Here is a 17,035-nt window from a genome sequence, read left to right on the forward strand (position 1 = left end):
CTTTCAGCACGGTAAAACGGCCGATGCAAATTTGCTGCGATGCCCTTCCTTTGCAGAGAAGAAACTTGGTCATTCATTAAATCAACTAAAAGTGCAACAATTACACAAACTGCAAGAATGGCTCTGTTCTTCCTCGAAAGGTCCAAACTTAATTCCCTCAAACGATCCTGATCAGGCAGGAGCTTAGATTGGTTGAGAGCAAACAAACTCACCCTAAATATGACGAAAACCAAATTCGTGCTTATCGGATCTAGGCAGAGGCTAAGTACTCTCACAGAGTCCCCGAGATTTGCAATTAATGATTTTCAAGTTAGCCAGGTCACTACCGCAAAATCATTTGGAGTGACCATCGATGACAGACTCGATTGGAATGGCCATATGGAGAAAGCAACTAAGAAAGTCGCTTCTGATGTTGCGGTCATAAAACGAATAAGGCAGCTTGTCCCTCAGGCGACCTGAGATCTAATATACCAAGCTTTGATACAGCCACACTTTGAGTTTTGCAATATTGTCTGGGGAAACTGTGGGATAACTTTACGGAATAAGGTACAAAAGCTACAAAATAGAGCAGCCCGTGTTTCGACCTACTCAAACTATGACGTAGACGCCGGTCAGCTGTTCAAACGTCCAAACTTTTCGGCTCACAGGGCCGCTCTGATGACAAAAACTGACTTGACTTTTCCAGCATTTTCTTTTAGATTTGTAGATTTCGCAGCTCAATTCTGCTTTCACTGTAAGTTTTCATTCCACGAGAAGCGACGCTCGAGTCAAGTTTGACAGTGGCGTGATTTTCCTGGACCAATCACAATTCTTTGCTACGCATAGCAAACAATGAGATTGCTTCATTTTGTATAGACAATAGATTACGTCAAATGGCTTTTATCGTGTTCGCCAAAGTCGGCAAAGACCGACTTTCGAGCTATGTTGAAAGATTTTGAAATAAAAAAGTTTTATCTGTAGTAGTTTGTTTCGTTATTATATAAAGCAAATAGATTCCATGTTGCCATGCGTCTATTCAGTAATAGATCACAGAAGACGTCAAAATGTGGTAAGAACATCAGTGACACACTCGGCTATCGCCTCGTGTGCCACTTATTTGTCCTTACCGCATTTTGACGTGATCTGTGATCTGTTACTGAACAGACGCACGGCAACATGGAAACTATCTCAGTTCTAAATTTGAAAGGCGAGAAATCGCATATGACCTAAGGGACTCTGAGAATAAACTCAATGTTCCATTACCGCGCACAGACTATTATAAAAATAGCTTTAGCTATAGTGGCGCCATTCTCTGGAACAGTCTTCCTTGTAACTTAAGGGAAACAGAGTCCCTTGGGCAATTCAAACGACCACTCAAAGAAGAACTGTAAGGCACGGCATTCATGGAAAGCTGCTTTTTTATTTAAATATTTCTCATTATATTAGTATTAGGTATTTTTATAGGTATTTTTAAAGCTGACGAATTTTGTGCCGTGGATAAAAAGATTATCTATCTATCTATCTATCTATCTATCTATCTATCTGTCTGTCTGTCTGTCTTTCTGTCTATCTATCTATCTATCTATCTATCTATCTGTCTCTCTGTCTGTCTGTCTGTCTGTCTGTCTATCTATCTATCTATCTATCTATCGCGCCCGTATTAAGTAACCAATTTGGTCGGATAAATAGCCTTCCACTGCTTTTCCCTGTCCTTCTTTCAAAGACTTGAAATTAAGTTGAATAGACCATATTCAATTAATTGCTTCCATAAAATTCATATCGTTAAGTATATCCAAGAACAAAAGCTAAAGCTAAATGAAAAAGATTTTTATAGCACTTGAACTCAGCAGACATTTGCTCTGAGAGTTGTGTCATTGATCGCGGGCGACATCATGACGTATAGTCAGTACCTGTTTGTTCATTGGCTAATGTGTATTTACGTCGCCGGTGGAAAAATCCGACGGTAAAATTTCGCGCGCTACAAGTGGGAAAAGTCCTTCCCAACGGCGAAACCAACAGGCCAGGGAAGAATTATTGGAAAGGACTTTTAGAAAGTCTATTGCGAACGATATGTCAAAATAAAATAACAAATTCTTAAGAGATCGCAACGAATGTAGAGATCATAAGGAAACCACTGCAGCCTAACAAAACCGTGAGAAATTTATGCCGACAAAAACGTTCTATCGCAAATTTATTCTAGATTCATAGAAAGTGATAATCACGTATGAATATTATGGACAGTGCTATTCAATAGTACTGATATTTGAAAAAAATAACTTTCAGTGGTACTAAATGCATTACAGCCAGGTGTTAAATTTGAAAAAAAGCTAACCTCGAGACTGCATCGAGATTCTCATTAACTTCATCACCGCGAGTCAAGTCGAAGAAAACAAGCGTTTTAGAGGAAAAAGAAAGAAAGCTTAAATGTCCAATTAAATACCACAGCAATGACAGGGAATAGGGAAAATGTTGTGGAGTTTGGCGATTTTTCACTGGGTAATTGATAACAATATGAATTCGAGCCCTTTAGGAGTGTTACACAATGGTTTACTACTACTAACGTTTATTCAAAAAAAAAAAAAAAAAAAGAAGAGACCATAAAAAGGCGCCAAAGATGGAATCCTTTGCTAAAAGCGTACGCAGACAGAACGGCAGAAATATTATATATTACCAGTCCATACCGAAGATAAATATTTTCGTTTGCTCACATTAATTAAGCATGCATAATTTAGACGGAAAGTCTTAACTAAGGGCAGGAAGAGTCAAACCAACAGGAATAAAATAGCACGTTAGTCAATAACCCGTCCTCTCTTTTTAAACTATTTTTCAGGAGCGATTTTTAGAGTCACTTAGCGTCGTCCAAATAGCTTAAGTTTACTTTAGTCGGCAGCTACCAAACCAGGTAGCTTAAATGAGCTGGCAATTAATTTTGGCCAATAAGGAGCCGCTTGCATTTAAACATTCAATAAAGCTGTCAAATCGCAAAAAAAATAATAATAATAATAAGAACACGCGTTCTGTTTTTGTGCCTCGTCAAGTTCGCAAGAGGAAAATCGACAAGAAAAACGAGCCATCCCCTAAATTTAACAGAAGTGTTTGTTTTTGGAACAATAATTTCCCAAGTTCATCTAACGCTAGAAACAAAATTGTGGTCTTGGCTTTCCAGAATCTACGCAGCTTTTTGTCTGCGACGTATCTTCCGGTTAGACTGAAGAGGTTTGTTCTTCTCCTCCCGCTTCTATAGTTCCGAGCAATCTCAGCCTTTCCTGAAGTCGTCAACTTCAACGGCTAAAGCCCAAGCGCATAAACACAGCTTCGTCTTGCAACTCTCGCCATTACTTCAAACGTTTGTATTCTAATTCACTTGCCTCAAATTGTCTGTTTGCATACTCACAAAAACAACCATCAAGTTTAAGTCGCTCGAGTAAGTCAGTAAACAGATCAGAGCACCTTTAAAACTATTAAGTGAGACGAGTTGCATCGTAAAAACGGGTGCGCATTGCTGACTCGTAGTGAGGTGTGATTTCGACTACGCATCTCTAGCTGGTGATAACTCAATACTGTATTGATAGTATACACAAGAATTAAGCCCTCAAGAGATTCCTTGAGCTGTAAAAGTTAAAGTTTCTCAGCTCGTCGATCTCCTGTCAGGGATTTCAATGCTGGTTTGTACAACGTAAGCGGAGGGTGAGTTCAAAACTTGCACCTTAATTAATACCCATAAATCTCGCGTTTTATACTCTCCGATTTTATTTTCTAGAGCGTAATACCCACAAGTAGCCTGAGTTCGCATCCCGAACTCTGTGTCATAACCGAGTCTCCTTTTCCTTCTCTTAGACACCTTTTTATTGTTCTTGTCGGTTTTCATCCGTGATTGTAGGCTTTTCTCTCTTTATCCAAACCAACATTCACAACTTCGAATTTGATTAGAAGTCCAAGGGCAATGGGTTTGTAAGTCACAAGCCTGTTGCGTGCAACCTCTGTCTTAAGGAAGTTGCATGTTTAATACCGTTAATTTTTGCAGAGTTCAGTTACAACACCGTGATGATGTTAAAGTTTTCCATGGTATAGAACAGTTGCGATATTTCCAGTACGTTTCCTACTTTCTTAAAAGTGTTTGTCGGTAGAACGTGATTAGAAATGCAGTCAAGGGTCAGGAATCTGAAAATTTGTTATACCTGCACTAGATGAGGAATATAGCGATGTTTTCTTATTAATTCATTGTCTTAAGGTTGGGGCAGCATTTTTTGTTCATTTGTGCAAGGTAGTAATTAGGCATTTATTAGCTTGAGCACGTTTTGTGCGAAGTTTTCGGACAACCTTTTACAAAGACCTTTGTAGTCAAGAAAACGTCGACTTTAAACAGTAAGCAATCGAAATATAGTCCTTCTTGTTACACTTGGTATACTCTTGTCATATACTCTTCTAATCATATGTGACGCTTATTTTCCAAAGTGTATTGTCTGAAAATAATTACGAACCTAAACTGAACAACTTTTCACCCCTAGGTTGCGTGTAAGCTTTTTTAAGTTAAACTATTTTGTGCTCTGAAGTTAATTATCCTTTGCATTGTGCACAACATATAAAGAGTAAATATAAACAATTTCTAACACGCAAAGGATTATCATTTTATAAATATATCAAAAAAAGTCTCACTTTTTCAACAATTTTTCACAAGTAAGATTTTATTTCAAATTAGAGAAAACTATTCATTTCCCTAAAGCTTACAAACCAAAGAATATGAAGAAAAATATTTCATGCCTAAAAAGCTCAGAATTGTAAGCTGATACTAAAATTTATTTCACCACCTGTTGTGCGATACGAAGGCTTATTTGAGAAAAATATATCCTTTGTTAGAATTAATGAAGAAGATCTAGACATGACATAAAAGCATGGCTCATCAAATTTGAAACAATAAATTCTGAATCAAGATAAGCTTTACCTCATAACTTTAGACACGTTCATCATATAAAAAATTTCTCTGCCTAAAACACACAACTGAATGAGACAAAAAAATAAAAAGAAAAGGTCAAATTTCGTGATAATCTACCAACTCTAAACACCCTATTAATTCATTTAAAGAGATGGTACTCTCGCATAAAACTATTGCGAGTTATTGCCGTTTGAAGAGTTGTAAACAGTCACCCCTTTATTGAGATGTATATTAACACGATATGCCGCCAGCCAATGAAATCATGGCACCCCCGTTACACATTAAACATGTATAACTTAAACAGGAAGTCTTAACTGAGAGCAGGAGGTGTCAAACCAACATGAATAACTCTGAATGACAATGGCTCAACTCTTGCAACTGCTACGTTTCCAACTACAGTAACACGGCACATTACAGAGCCTTGAATTTTAGCTGGTGCCAGCTCAGTAACCTTAACATTTTCTATAACTCTTTCCACAATTCTTAAGAACTGAAGACATCCGTTGTGGTGTAAAAATGAATGTTTCGCAGCTCCTCGTTCTCCTGTCATGGATTTCAATGGTGTTTTATCCAACGCAAGCGGAGGGTGACTTCATAACTTGCACCTTAATTAATACCATAAACCTCGCGTTTTATACTCTCTGATGCTATTTTCTAAATCTTATTCATACCCACAAGTGGCCTGACTTACCATCCCGAACTCTGTGTCATGACCGAGTCTCCTTTTTCTTCTCTTAGACACCTTTTTATTGTTCTTGTCGGTTTTCATCCGTGATTGTAGGCTTTTCTCTCTTTATCCAAACCAACATTACAGCTTCGAATTTGATTAGAAATCCAAGGGCAATGGGTTTGTAAGTCACAAGCCTGTTGCGTGCAACCTCTGTCTTAAGAAAGTTGCATGTTCAATACCGTTAATTTTTGCAGAGTTCAGTTACATCACCGTGATGATGTTAAAGTTTTCCATGGTATAGAACAGTTGCGATATTTCCAGTACGTTTCCTACTTTCTTAAAAGTGTTTGTCGGTAGCATGTGAAGAGAAATGTGGTCAGGGGCCGGGAATCTGAAAACTTCTCACCTGCATTACATGAGGAATATAGCGTGCATTAAGCGTGCATTTGATTTGTAGTTTTTACTTTTTATTTGTAGCCTAATTGTATTATATAGCGTATTAAATTCTTAGGATTTTAACTTTTAGGATTTAGGATTTTAGGTTTTTAAAGAATTAGGATTTTAATTTTAAAGTATTGTAAAGCGCCATGGACAATTAGTGGAAAATGGCGCTATATAAATGTATATTTATTTATTTTATTTATGTTTTCTAATTAACTATGGTCTTAAGGTCGGTACGGCGTTTTTCGTTCCTTTGTGCATGGTAGTTAATCAGGCATTCATTGGCCCGAGCACGTTTTGTGTACAGTTTTCGGACAGTCTTTTACAAACACCATTTTAGTCAAGAGAACGTCGACTTTAAACAGTAAACAATCGAAATATAGTCCTTCGTGTTATACTTGTTATACTTGTTATCCTCTTGTTATATGCTCCTCTAATCATATGTGACGCTTCTTTTCCAAATTGTATTGTCTGAAAATAATTACGAACCTAAACTGACCAACTTTTCACCCCTGGGTTGGGTGTAAGCTTTTTTTCAGTTAAAATATTTTGTGCTCAGAAGTTAATTATCCTTTGCATTGTGCACAACATATATTAACAGGAAATATAAACAATTTTTCCAACAAGCGAAGGATTCTGTATTTATGAATATATCAAAAACCTCGCTTTTTAAACAATTTTCCACAGGTAAGATTTACTTTAAACTGGAGAAAACTATTCATTTCTCTAAAGCTTATGAACCAAAGAATATGAAGAAAAATATTTCATGTCTTAAAAGCTCAGAATTGTAAGCTGATTCTAAAATTTATTTCACCACCTGTTGGGCGATACGAAGGCTTCCTTAATAAATTTGAGAAAAATATATCCTTCGTTAGAATCATCGAAAAAGATCCGGACATGACAAAAAAACATGGCTCATCAAATTTGAAACAATAAATTCTGAATCAAGATAAGCTTTATTTCATAACTTAACAGGCGCCCTCTGTAAATTTCAACTATGGCCATTTGGACCAGAAAAAATCAAATTCCTCAAACTTTCTCAGATGAATGGTCTAGATAAGTGATTCACAAAAATATAACTTTCAGTTCAATTCGATTCGTATTTTAGCGCTGGGGCCACCATCTTGGTTTTGCCCCTTTGAGAGGGCTTTCAGCGGCCATTTTAGGACACATTTTTAACAATTTGCCATACAAAGAAAACGATGTAAATCCGGGTAAAAACCCTTTATTCGCGACAAGCAAATGTTTCTTGTTACATTGAGAGGCTGGTTTGGCAATTTGATCATCACCTGATTTTTTTACAGAATTTTAAATTTCTTCCCTTTCGGACTACTCATGAAGCGCCATAAAAAAGGCGAAGTTTAAAGGAAAATATCGCCAAAAGTACATCACTTGAGATCCCAAAACTACCCTTCACTTCAAGAGCAATGTATCACCTGTAAAAAGAGGGTTGTCCAATACACCCAACTAGAGTCGATTCGTGTTTTAACTTGACGATTCGACCAACCGGATGTCGATTGGAGGACCCTCTTTGATGGAATCGACACGAGTCGTCTCTCGCTGTCGATTCGTCATACCGGAAGTCGATTTGCGCGAGACTTAGTAAATATAGCGCATCTGGGCTTTAAAGGGTGGGTTGAAAATGTTGTCGATTCGACTCGATTCGATCGAATCGTGACGAATCGTGTCTCTTGCTGTCTATTCGTCATACCGGAAGTCGATTTGCGCGAGACTTAAAAAGTATAGCGCATCTGGGCTTTGAGGGTGCATTCAAAATGTTGTCGATTCGACACGATTCGATCGATTCGACACGAATCGTATCCCTTGCTGTCGATTCGTCATACCGGAAGTCGATTTGCGCGAGACTTAGTAAATATAGCGCATCTGGGCTTTGAGGGTGGGTTGAAAATGTTGTCGATTCGACACGATTCGATCGAATCGTAACGAATCGTGTCCCTTGCTGTCGATTCGTCATACCGGAAATCGATTTGCGCGAGACTTAGTAAATATAGCGCATCTGGGCTTTGAGGGTGCATTCAAAATGTTGTCGATTCGACACGACTCGATCGAATCGACACGAATCGTGTCCCTTGCTGTCGATTCGTCATACCGGAAGTCGATTTGCGCGAGACTTTGTTAACAGATCCAGATAAAGGAGTAAACGCCTGCATCATACGTGTAAACCGTTAACGTTGGCCATGTGCTGACGAGTTATACAATATATGATTTGCCGAGTTCTCATGTTCTCGTGTTATAATTCGAGATCTCGTGTTACTAAGTCGAGATCACGCATTATAAGTCGAGATCTCGCGTTACTAACACGAGATCTCACATTTTAAGTCAAGATCTGGCGTTATTAACACGAGATCTCACATTATAAGTCGAGATCTCGTGTTACTAAGTCGAGATCTCGCGTTATAAGTCGAGATCTCGCGTTGCTAAGTCGAGATCTCGTGTCGTAAGTCGAGATCTCGCGTTACTAAGTCGAGATCTCGTGTTATAAGTCGAGATCTCGCGTTTCTAAGTCGAGATCTCGTGTTGTAAGTCGAGATCTCGTGTTACAAGTCGAGATCTCGCGTTACTTAGTCGAGATCTCGTGTTACTGAGACCCGAACGAAATCGACAGTAATATTTGGTTAGAAAAAAAGATACTCAAATCCAGATGGCCCTTACGGGCCACCGTAGTTTGATGATCCGGACAGTGTTCTAGTAAAGTGCACAAACCAGCGTCAATATTCCGCGGAAAACGCCGTAACGGCCGTCTTTTTGTAAACATATATTACGAGCTTTAACCATAATGTAGAAATAAGAAACAGGTTATCAGAAAGGATTGTGAAGTAATAATAAATTAACCAATCGATCCAGTTATAAAAAAGCTTGGGCTCTGTTACCAATCGTTGTTGGGGAACAAAACCAAAGCTTTTCTAGTGAAGAAAGCACACATCGAATCGAAGAATAACATTTCAATATCACTGGATTAACATTAGGTAATTAACTTAGGTAATTTCTTTATACGCGAACGTGAAATTAACGTGCGCCTTCAAGAAGAATCCTGTGACCAAAGAGAGCGTATGGTCAAAGTATTCGGCCTTTAAACAAACCGTTGGCCACGGGCAAATCGTGTGGATGGATGGATGGATGGATGAATGAATGAATGAGTGAATTAACTTTATTGAAATGCCAGTATTTTTAACCTAATGACAGGTCCTTAACCCTATTATACCTTCCGCGAGTCGACTTCCGGTGAAACGATTCGACTTTGCAAGGCCGATTCGCGACGAATCGTACGAGTCGACTCGAATCGCAACAATTTCACACTCCCAGTTATTGCCTAGCGCGAGTCGACTTCCGGTGAGACGATTCGACTTTGCAACGCCGAATCGACTCGAATCGCAACAATTTCACACCCTCTGTTATTGCCTACCGCAAGTCGATTTCCGGTGAGTCGATTCGACTTTGCAAAAGACGATTCGCGACGAATTGGGCGAATCGACTCGAATCGTCAAAAAATTCACATCCCAGTTACTGCCTACTGCGAATAGACTTCCAGGGAAACGATTCCACTTTGCAGGAAACATTCCCGACCAATCGAGTCGCTTCGTTAAGTGCTTCACCGAATCGACCGAAGTTTGTCGCCACGTTTTTAGACCGACAACCGTTCATTTATCATTATTTCACGGTTATCGACTTCCGGTGGTGCGGATCGACTCTCTTCGCTCGCTCCAGGGGGCGGTAAGATGAGAGACCCTGAGAACGAGGTTTGGAGTCGGGCGCACGTTAATTTCACGTTGTTCGCGTATAAAGAAATTACCTAAGTTAATTACCTAATGTTAATCCAGTGATATTGAAATGTTATTCTTCAATTCGATGTGTGTTTTCTTCACTAGAAAAGCTTTGGCTTTGTTCCCCAACAACGATTGGTAACAGAGCCCAAGCTTTTTTGTAACTGGATCGATTGGTTAATTTATTATTACTTCACAATCCTTTCTGATAACCTGTTTCTTATTTCTACATTATAGTTAAAGCTCGTAATATATGTTTACAAAAAGACGGCCGTTACGGCGTTTTCCGCGGAATATTGACGCTGGTTTGTGCACTTTACTAGAACACTGTCCGGATCATCAAACTACGGTGGCCCGTAAGGGCCATCTGGATTTGAGTATCTTTTTTTCTAACCAAAATATTACTGTCGATTTCGTTCGGGTCTCAGTAACACGAGATCTCGACTAAGTAACGCGAGATCTCGACTTGTAACACGAGATCTCGACTTACAACACGAGATCTCGACTTAGAAACGCGAGATCTCGACTTATAACACGAGACCTCGACTTACAACACGAGATCTCGACTTAGAAACGCGAGATCTCGACTTATAACACGAGATCTCGACTTACGACACGAGATCTCGACTTAGCAACGCGAGATCTCGACTTATAACGCGAGATCTCGGCTTAGTAACACGAGATCTCGACTTATAATGTGAGATCTCGTGTTAATAACGCCAGATCTTAACTTAAAATGTGAGATCTCGTGTTAATAACGCGAGATCTCGACTTATAATGCGTGATCTCGACTTAGTAACACGAGATTTCGAATTATAACACGAGAACATGAGAACTCGGCAAATCATATATTGCATAACTCGTTAGCACATGGCCGACGTTAACGGTTTACACGTATGATGCAGGCGTTTACTCCTTTATCTGGATCTGTTAACAAAGTCTCGCGCAAATCGACTTCCGGTATGACGAATCGACAGCAAGGGATACGATTCGTGTCGATTCGGTCGAATCCTGTCGAATCGACAACATTTTGAACCCACCCTCAAAGACCAGATGCGCTATACTTTTTAAGTCTCGCGCAAATCGATTTCCGGTATGACGAATCGACAGCAAGGGATACGATTCGTGTCGAATCGATCGAGTCGTGTCAAATCGACAACATTTTGAACCCACCCTCAAAGCCCAGATGCGCTATATTTTCTAAGTCTTGCGCAAATCGATTTCCGGTATGACGAATCGACAGCAAGGGACACGATTTCACTTTGCAGGAAACATTCCCGACCAATCGAGTCGCTTCGTTAAGTGCTTCACCGAATCGACCGAAGTTTGTCGCCACGTTTTTAGAACGACAAACGTTCATTTATCATTATTTCACGGGTATCGACTTCCGGTGGTGCGGATCGACTCCCAACCTCGTTCCCAGGGTCTCTCATTTTACCGCCCCCTGGAGCGAGCGAAGAGGGCGGTAAGATGAGAGACCCTGGGAACGAGGTTGATCGACTCCGTTCGAATCGAGTCGAATCGTTAAGTACCTCACACGAATCGACTCAAGTTTGTAGTCACGTTTCAAGAACGAGTAACGCTCATGTATCATTATTTCACGGGTCTTGACTTCCGGTGGTCCGGATCGACTCCGTGCGAATCGAGTCGAATCGTTAAGTACCTCACACGAATCGACTCAAGTTTGTAGTCACGTTTTAAGAACGAGAAACGTTTATGTATCATTATTTCACGGGTCTTAACTTCCGGTGGTGCGGATCGACTCCGTGTGAATCGAGTCGAATCGTCAAGTGCCTCAGACGAATCGGCTCTAGTTGGGTGTATTGGACATGAATGTGCAATCGACAAAATCCGATGAAAGAGTTCCACAGAGTTCATAGTGAATTTAGGACTCACTATTTGCAGATTGCTCAAGCAAGTTGTTGCTAACACTCCTAATAATATATACGCAATAATTTCTATATTCTGATTGGCTAAGAGCCCGTCAATTAATCCAAAGTCAGTGCAATTTCATCGGTGCAGAAAAGTGAAATTGAGTGCAAAATGATGAAATTGAAAATGATTGAAAGCTCGGATAAAATTGAGCTTGGACAGACAAAATGGCGGACAAAAATAGACGATGATTGAAGTTCTTTATCTGAATTTTGATACAAAGACTTCATGACAAAGCAAAGTACAAAGCTCGGCAATAGAAAATTGCGAATTTACATAATTTCCGAAAAAGAGGACAACCTCCTAAGGTATACCCAAACGTTTTCCTAGAAATTTCGGTTTCATTTGATTTTCATCCTATAATTTCCGTAATTTTTGGTTGAATGATTCGCTTTTCCGATTTCAACAATTTACGGATTTTTTGAAACCTTTTCCAGGAAATTTCCGTATCATTTGTCCCTGTTTCTAAAATTTCGGTTGAATGGAAAGCGCCCTTAATCAGCAGATTACAGGAAGCTGCTTGCAGTTTTGTTTTGTTTTGTTTTGTTTTGTTTCTCTCTATCTCCCTGTTTTTTAGGGGAGAAATTAGCAAGAGACAAGAACCCGTTTCCGTCGCGTTACAGCCCATTGTGGGCATTTTCGTCACCAGACTCACCTGTCCCTCTTGCGCAACGGAGCCTTGGTACGAAGGAAAGGTGGCTCTGGAGATATGCGCACTATTTCGTTAAGTCTTGGACAAATCTTTTTAGTAATTAATCGTTTGACTGATTTCTCTCCGAAAATATCCCTTGTTTTCTCTGAAACCGTTCGATTTCAGCACCTCCGGACACAGATTTTAACAAAAGAAATTTAAAACATAAGTGAAATTACTCTTTTCTTTTGGCTTCGGAGCTTAACAACAAAAAACCACGCAAACTTCCGTGATAAACATGACAATAAAACGCTTTGTTGGAAAACAGAAACTGTCTTTTTACTTGACGTCAATTAGGTTCAATTTGGTGGTAGTATTAGCCATCAAACATGAAATGGCTCTTCTTTGTGGCAAACTCAAGCAGAACTTTCAAGACTGAGCGGGGCAGTGTTAGGGCATACATTTTTTCAAGACAAATTTGTATTGTCTCATTTAGTCAAGTCCCCAAAAGGAAATAATCTTATTTCTACCTTATTTAGGGGTATATGTACAAAGCAAAATTATTACCAAACCGGCTGGAGACCTGCATTAATGAATTTTATGGTTGCATTGACCTTAGAATTATTTTCCAAATCCCTCTTCCCATCAAGTCTTTTTTTTTTTTCGTGCAAAGATAGGATCAACCGTTCCTAAATGTCAAAAGTTGTATATAAGGCTAGTTGTTGGGACTGCCAGGATTCCAACATTGGAAAAACAAAACGCAGAAAATCTGAACATTGGGGGAGCGGGGGTGGCGCAGTGGTGAGAGCGCTCGCTTCCCACCAATGTGACCGGGCTTCAAATCCTGGACCCGGTGTCATAAGTGGGTTGAGTTTGTTGTTAGTTCTCGTCCTTGCTCCGAGGGTTTTTGTCCGGGTTCTTCGGTTTTCCTCCCTCCACAAAAATCAACATTTCGAAATTCCAATTCGATCGGGAATTCGAGGGCCACGGGTTTGTCAGTCGTCAAACTGTTGTGTGTTACCCTCGTTAAACAAAGTTAATTTAGTTTGTTTATTTTTAACATTTTACATGTAAAGCGATCACGAGTAGTTGTCATGCATCTACTATTGCAGACCCGGTCAAGTCAACTAGTCATCACTTAAAATGGGAGCACTTTGACATATTAGCAAAAGGTCGGTCAGATACACATTGCAAGATAAAAAGAGACTAATACGTGAATTGAAACCTACCCTAAATGATAATGTTAGCTGCGAAAAGCTTTACCTTTATTAGCAATTTTTTTTCAGCCTCTGTCATTTTTGTTGTTAATTAGTTACTTATTTTAAATTTAAGATTTAGTTGTTTTTTTTTCTATTCTCAACGGTCACGTCTGAAGATGTCTGTCTAAACATACGAAAGGTGAAGTTAAGAGATATAGTTTTTGTTTTCCAACAATGCGTTTTATTGTCATGTTTATCACCACGTCAGAAGTGCAATTATTTCTGATAGTTTCGTTCGAGGACTACACTGAAGTTCGTTCTCTTATTTAGTTTTCCGATATATTTGGTTTAGGAACTGCCGGAGATAGGCTGACTTATCATAATGGCCGTACATTCACTACACGAGATCATGATAACGACGTATCTTCAGTTAACTGCGCAGCATCCAAAGATCTAAAAGGAGCCTGGTGGTACGGTGACTGTAGAGAGAGCAACCTGAATGGTATCTATCGGAACGGAACGGACGATGGTACTATGTCATGGGGTAGCATTCACCCCATTAAGAGATCTGAAATGAAGATCAGACCGATAGATTTTGAGCATCGGCGCCTGACACGATCTCTTCTACTTCTTAATGCAATTGCCTACCTCAAATTAGTTAACACAAGTACATACAGGTAGTATTAGCCTTTAAAGATTTAGGATAAACTATGCTATGTACAAAGAAATTACAATTGCAAGTTGCGAGTTTGAAAAACATTCTAAGGTCACCTTGACAAGCACCGTCGGCCGTGTTTACCAGAAAATATGTCTAACACATCCGTTGGAAATGGGGGAGGAAGTGCTCAACATAGTTTTATACTCCGTTTATATACCAATTTTGACGTGAAAATAACCCTTTCATGTGTACCTTCCACAGAAAATGGCACTCTTTTCAAATTCCCTAAAAAATGTGTTACTCAAATCTTTCGACCCAAGAAAGGCCCACTAGAAAATTTCCACCCCTCAAAATCCCAATAGCATTAATTTAAAACTCGCTGAAAAAGGTCATTATAGTGATATGGAAGGAATATTTTGAAACGCCCTTTAAAAAAAAAAATTAAACTAATTATACTGTAACTAGTCAAAGCGTTTCCCTTCTATATACCTCCAGCTTAAAAAATTGACCCCTGTTTGGGCGTAGCCTCCACGAACGAATAGTCAATTATGAGGAGCACCCCCGGACCCGGCTGAGACGTAATAGTGTCTGAACTACTGAGATACGGGCGACGGTCATTTTTCTAAGAAGACCAATGACACGTTTTATTTCACTACTCATTTAAACTTTTAATTGGCCTCAGTATTATTTCTATGAGGCGTCATAGTTCTTCTAGGCTAATACGGCCATTGATTTAATTTGCTTGCGATTGCGCATTTGTGATAGATGTCATAGATAAAAGCACCTAGGAGCCGAGGAGATAATTAACTTAAACAGAATTAAAGGTCAAATGAACCAAAATTTAGACATTTTTCTCATTTGAGTTCAATGTTTTCATTAAGTATAAAATGAACAAATGCTGAAGTTTCAAACGAATTGGACGAAGCATTGAGGAGATATTGGAATGTTAAAATCACTGTGTTTTATCCTTCATAATCGTAGAGCGGTTGGGAAAATTGTCGGATAATTGTCGGAAATAAAACTTGTGACGTCAATGTTGGTGAGCTCAAGAAATGCGGGAAATTTGAAAATGTTTTGGTTTCAAGTTCACAGTGAGCTTCAGAGGAAAACCACTCAAAATCAAAAGTTAGCGCTTTCAAGTTCCCCCAGGACCCAAAACTTTAAAAAGAATGACTTATAAAAATATAACGAGAATGCTTCATGCCTCGGAAGCATTCGGGCGTTTGTGTAAAACACTTTACCGAAGACAGCTTCGAACGAAATCTTGTAGTAAGGAGTTTGTTGGGACCCTCTTTCAAGCTTCGTCAACTTGTAGTCAAGAAAGACGCGGTACCAACGATTGCAAGCCGGCAATTGGACAAAAAAAACAACAAAAAACAAGCGAATATTGCCCACTGAACAGCGGTCGAACTCCTCGGCCATTTCCCAAGTAAAATAAGGTTTGTACTTAGATCCAAAACCTTCCCCACGAATCACTGACGCAGAAACGCAGCAATGTTGAAGACAACAATGACGTCACAAAACATAATCTCAGTTCCATTCCTTCCATTAAAGTGCGCGGTCATTTTAGAAACGTTTTCCTGAAGTCATCGACTGTATTCGAACTTTTAATTTTTTTATTCCTTTTCACGGCTCAGAAAGAAAAATTTCCGCATAAGTTTCCTTTTACATGTCTTTTTTTAAAACTTCGTCGATATAAAATGGCTGAAGAAAAGATGTCTAAATTTTCGTTCATTTGACCTTTATCAAGACTGAGAGAAAATAAAATAATGGTCAGGCATTATTTAACCTCGTGTTATCATGTTGCTAGCTAGCCTGGGTTTGTCCAATACACTCAAAGTGAGTCGAGTCGTCTCTATGTAGAGACGAGTCGTCTTAGCAAAAGTCATGTCGTGAAATCGAAGAGGTCATCGTTACCGGAAGTTGGCATACGCACAGGAAGTCTGACTACAATTACCGGAAATGGCCATATATGTTACGTGACTTTTGCTTTTATATTCTAATCCAGGAAATTTTCTCGCTTTCTTGTAGATTTCCAACCGTAACAGAAAGATAAATTTTGGCAGTCTACGGAGCTGTTTTCCCTATTAACACAAAGAAAATTTTAAAACTTGCCTTGGTAGTAAGCTTATTTACAAATACGGTTTATTCGTTTTTGTGGGGCCGGGCTTCAGCCCCCACTATGTTACCGTCGGCGGAATTTATTTGTCTACGTGTAGCGTATCGCGAGGTCTTCTGGGAGGAATTGAGCAGGCTTATATGACGTGAGGGTTCGATACGGTGGCCATTGCTGTTTTGAGTACCTGTAAAATATTTTCCACAGCTCACCGTCGCGAGTTGGTTGTAGTTTTCAAGGTAAGTTATTCTCCATTTCTAAATTGCTTCGCCTCGTTTTTGTTAGATATTATCTTTCTTCCCGCACTGCCCTCGAGAACTGTATACCCTCTGTTATTTCACTTCGATTTCCGTGAGAAAATTTCTTCGGCGATACAAGATTTGTTTTCCTTACGCAAGCCATTAACTTATCCAGGCTCGGCTCGTGTTCAGGGTGGATTGCAGGGGAGATGTATTCGCTTTCGCAAGCACTCACCTGCTTTACCCAAACGAGTGTCAGTTATTGGACTTTACTGTTATCACGTAAATCGTATACATGCACTTGTAATGTGCAGTCATTTTGAGCAGCTGTGAATGCAATCAAACTGCTGAACTTACATGTACTGGAGCTGTTTGTTAACTTCATGGCAATATTAACTGCGAGTATGGGGACATCAATTGAACAATACCGGTCGAGGAAGCGAAGGATGCCTTAT

General features: G+C 39.4%; 1 protein-coding gene across 1 annotated transcript in view; it reads left to right on the forward strand.

Annotated features, from left to right (window-relative positions):
• LOC149105005 (microfibril-associated glycoprotein 4-like) overlaps window positions 1-14,248 on the forward strand; it is a 38,784-nt gene extending 24,536 nt beyond the window's left edge. The window contains exon 5 of the mRNA XM_089272311.1: window positions 13,920-14,248. Coding sequence (XP_089128437.1) covers window positions 13,920-14,248 — 329 coding nt within the window. The remainder of the gene's footprint in view (window positions 1-13,919) is intronic.
• Window positions 14,249-17,035: the final 2,787 nt, after the last annotated feature.

The sequence above is a fragment of the Orbicella faveolata genome, unplaced genomic scaffold (assembly GCF_042242905.1).
Source record: "Orbicella faveolata isolate gen_17 unplaced genomic scaffold, um_ofav_v1 contig_34, whole genome shotgun sequence".
Lineage (NCBI taxonomy): Eukaryota > Metazoa > Cnidaria > Anthozoa > Scleractinia > Merulinidae > Orbicella > Orbicella faveolata.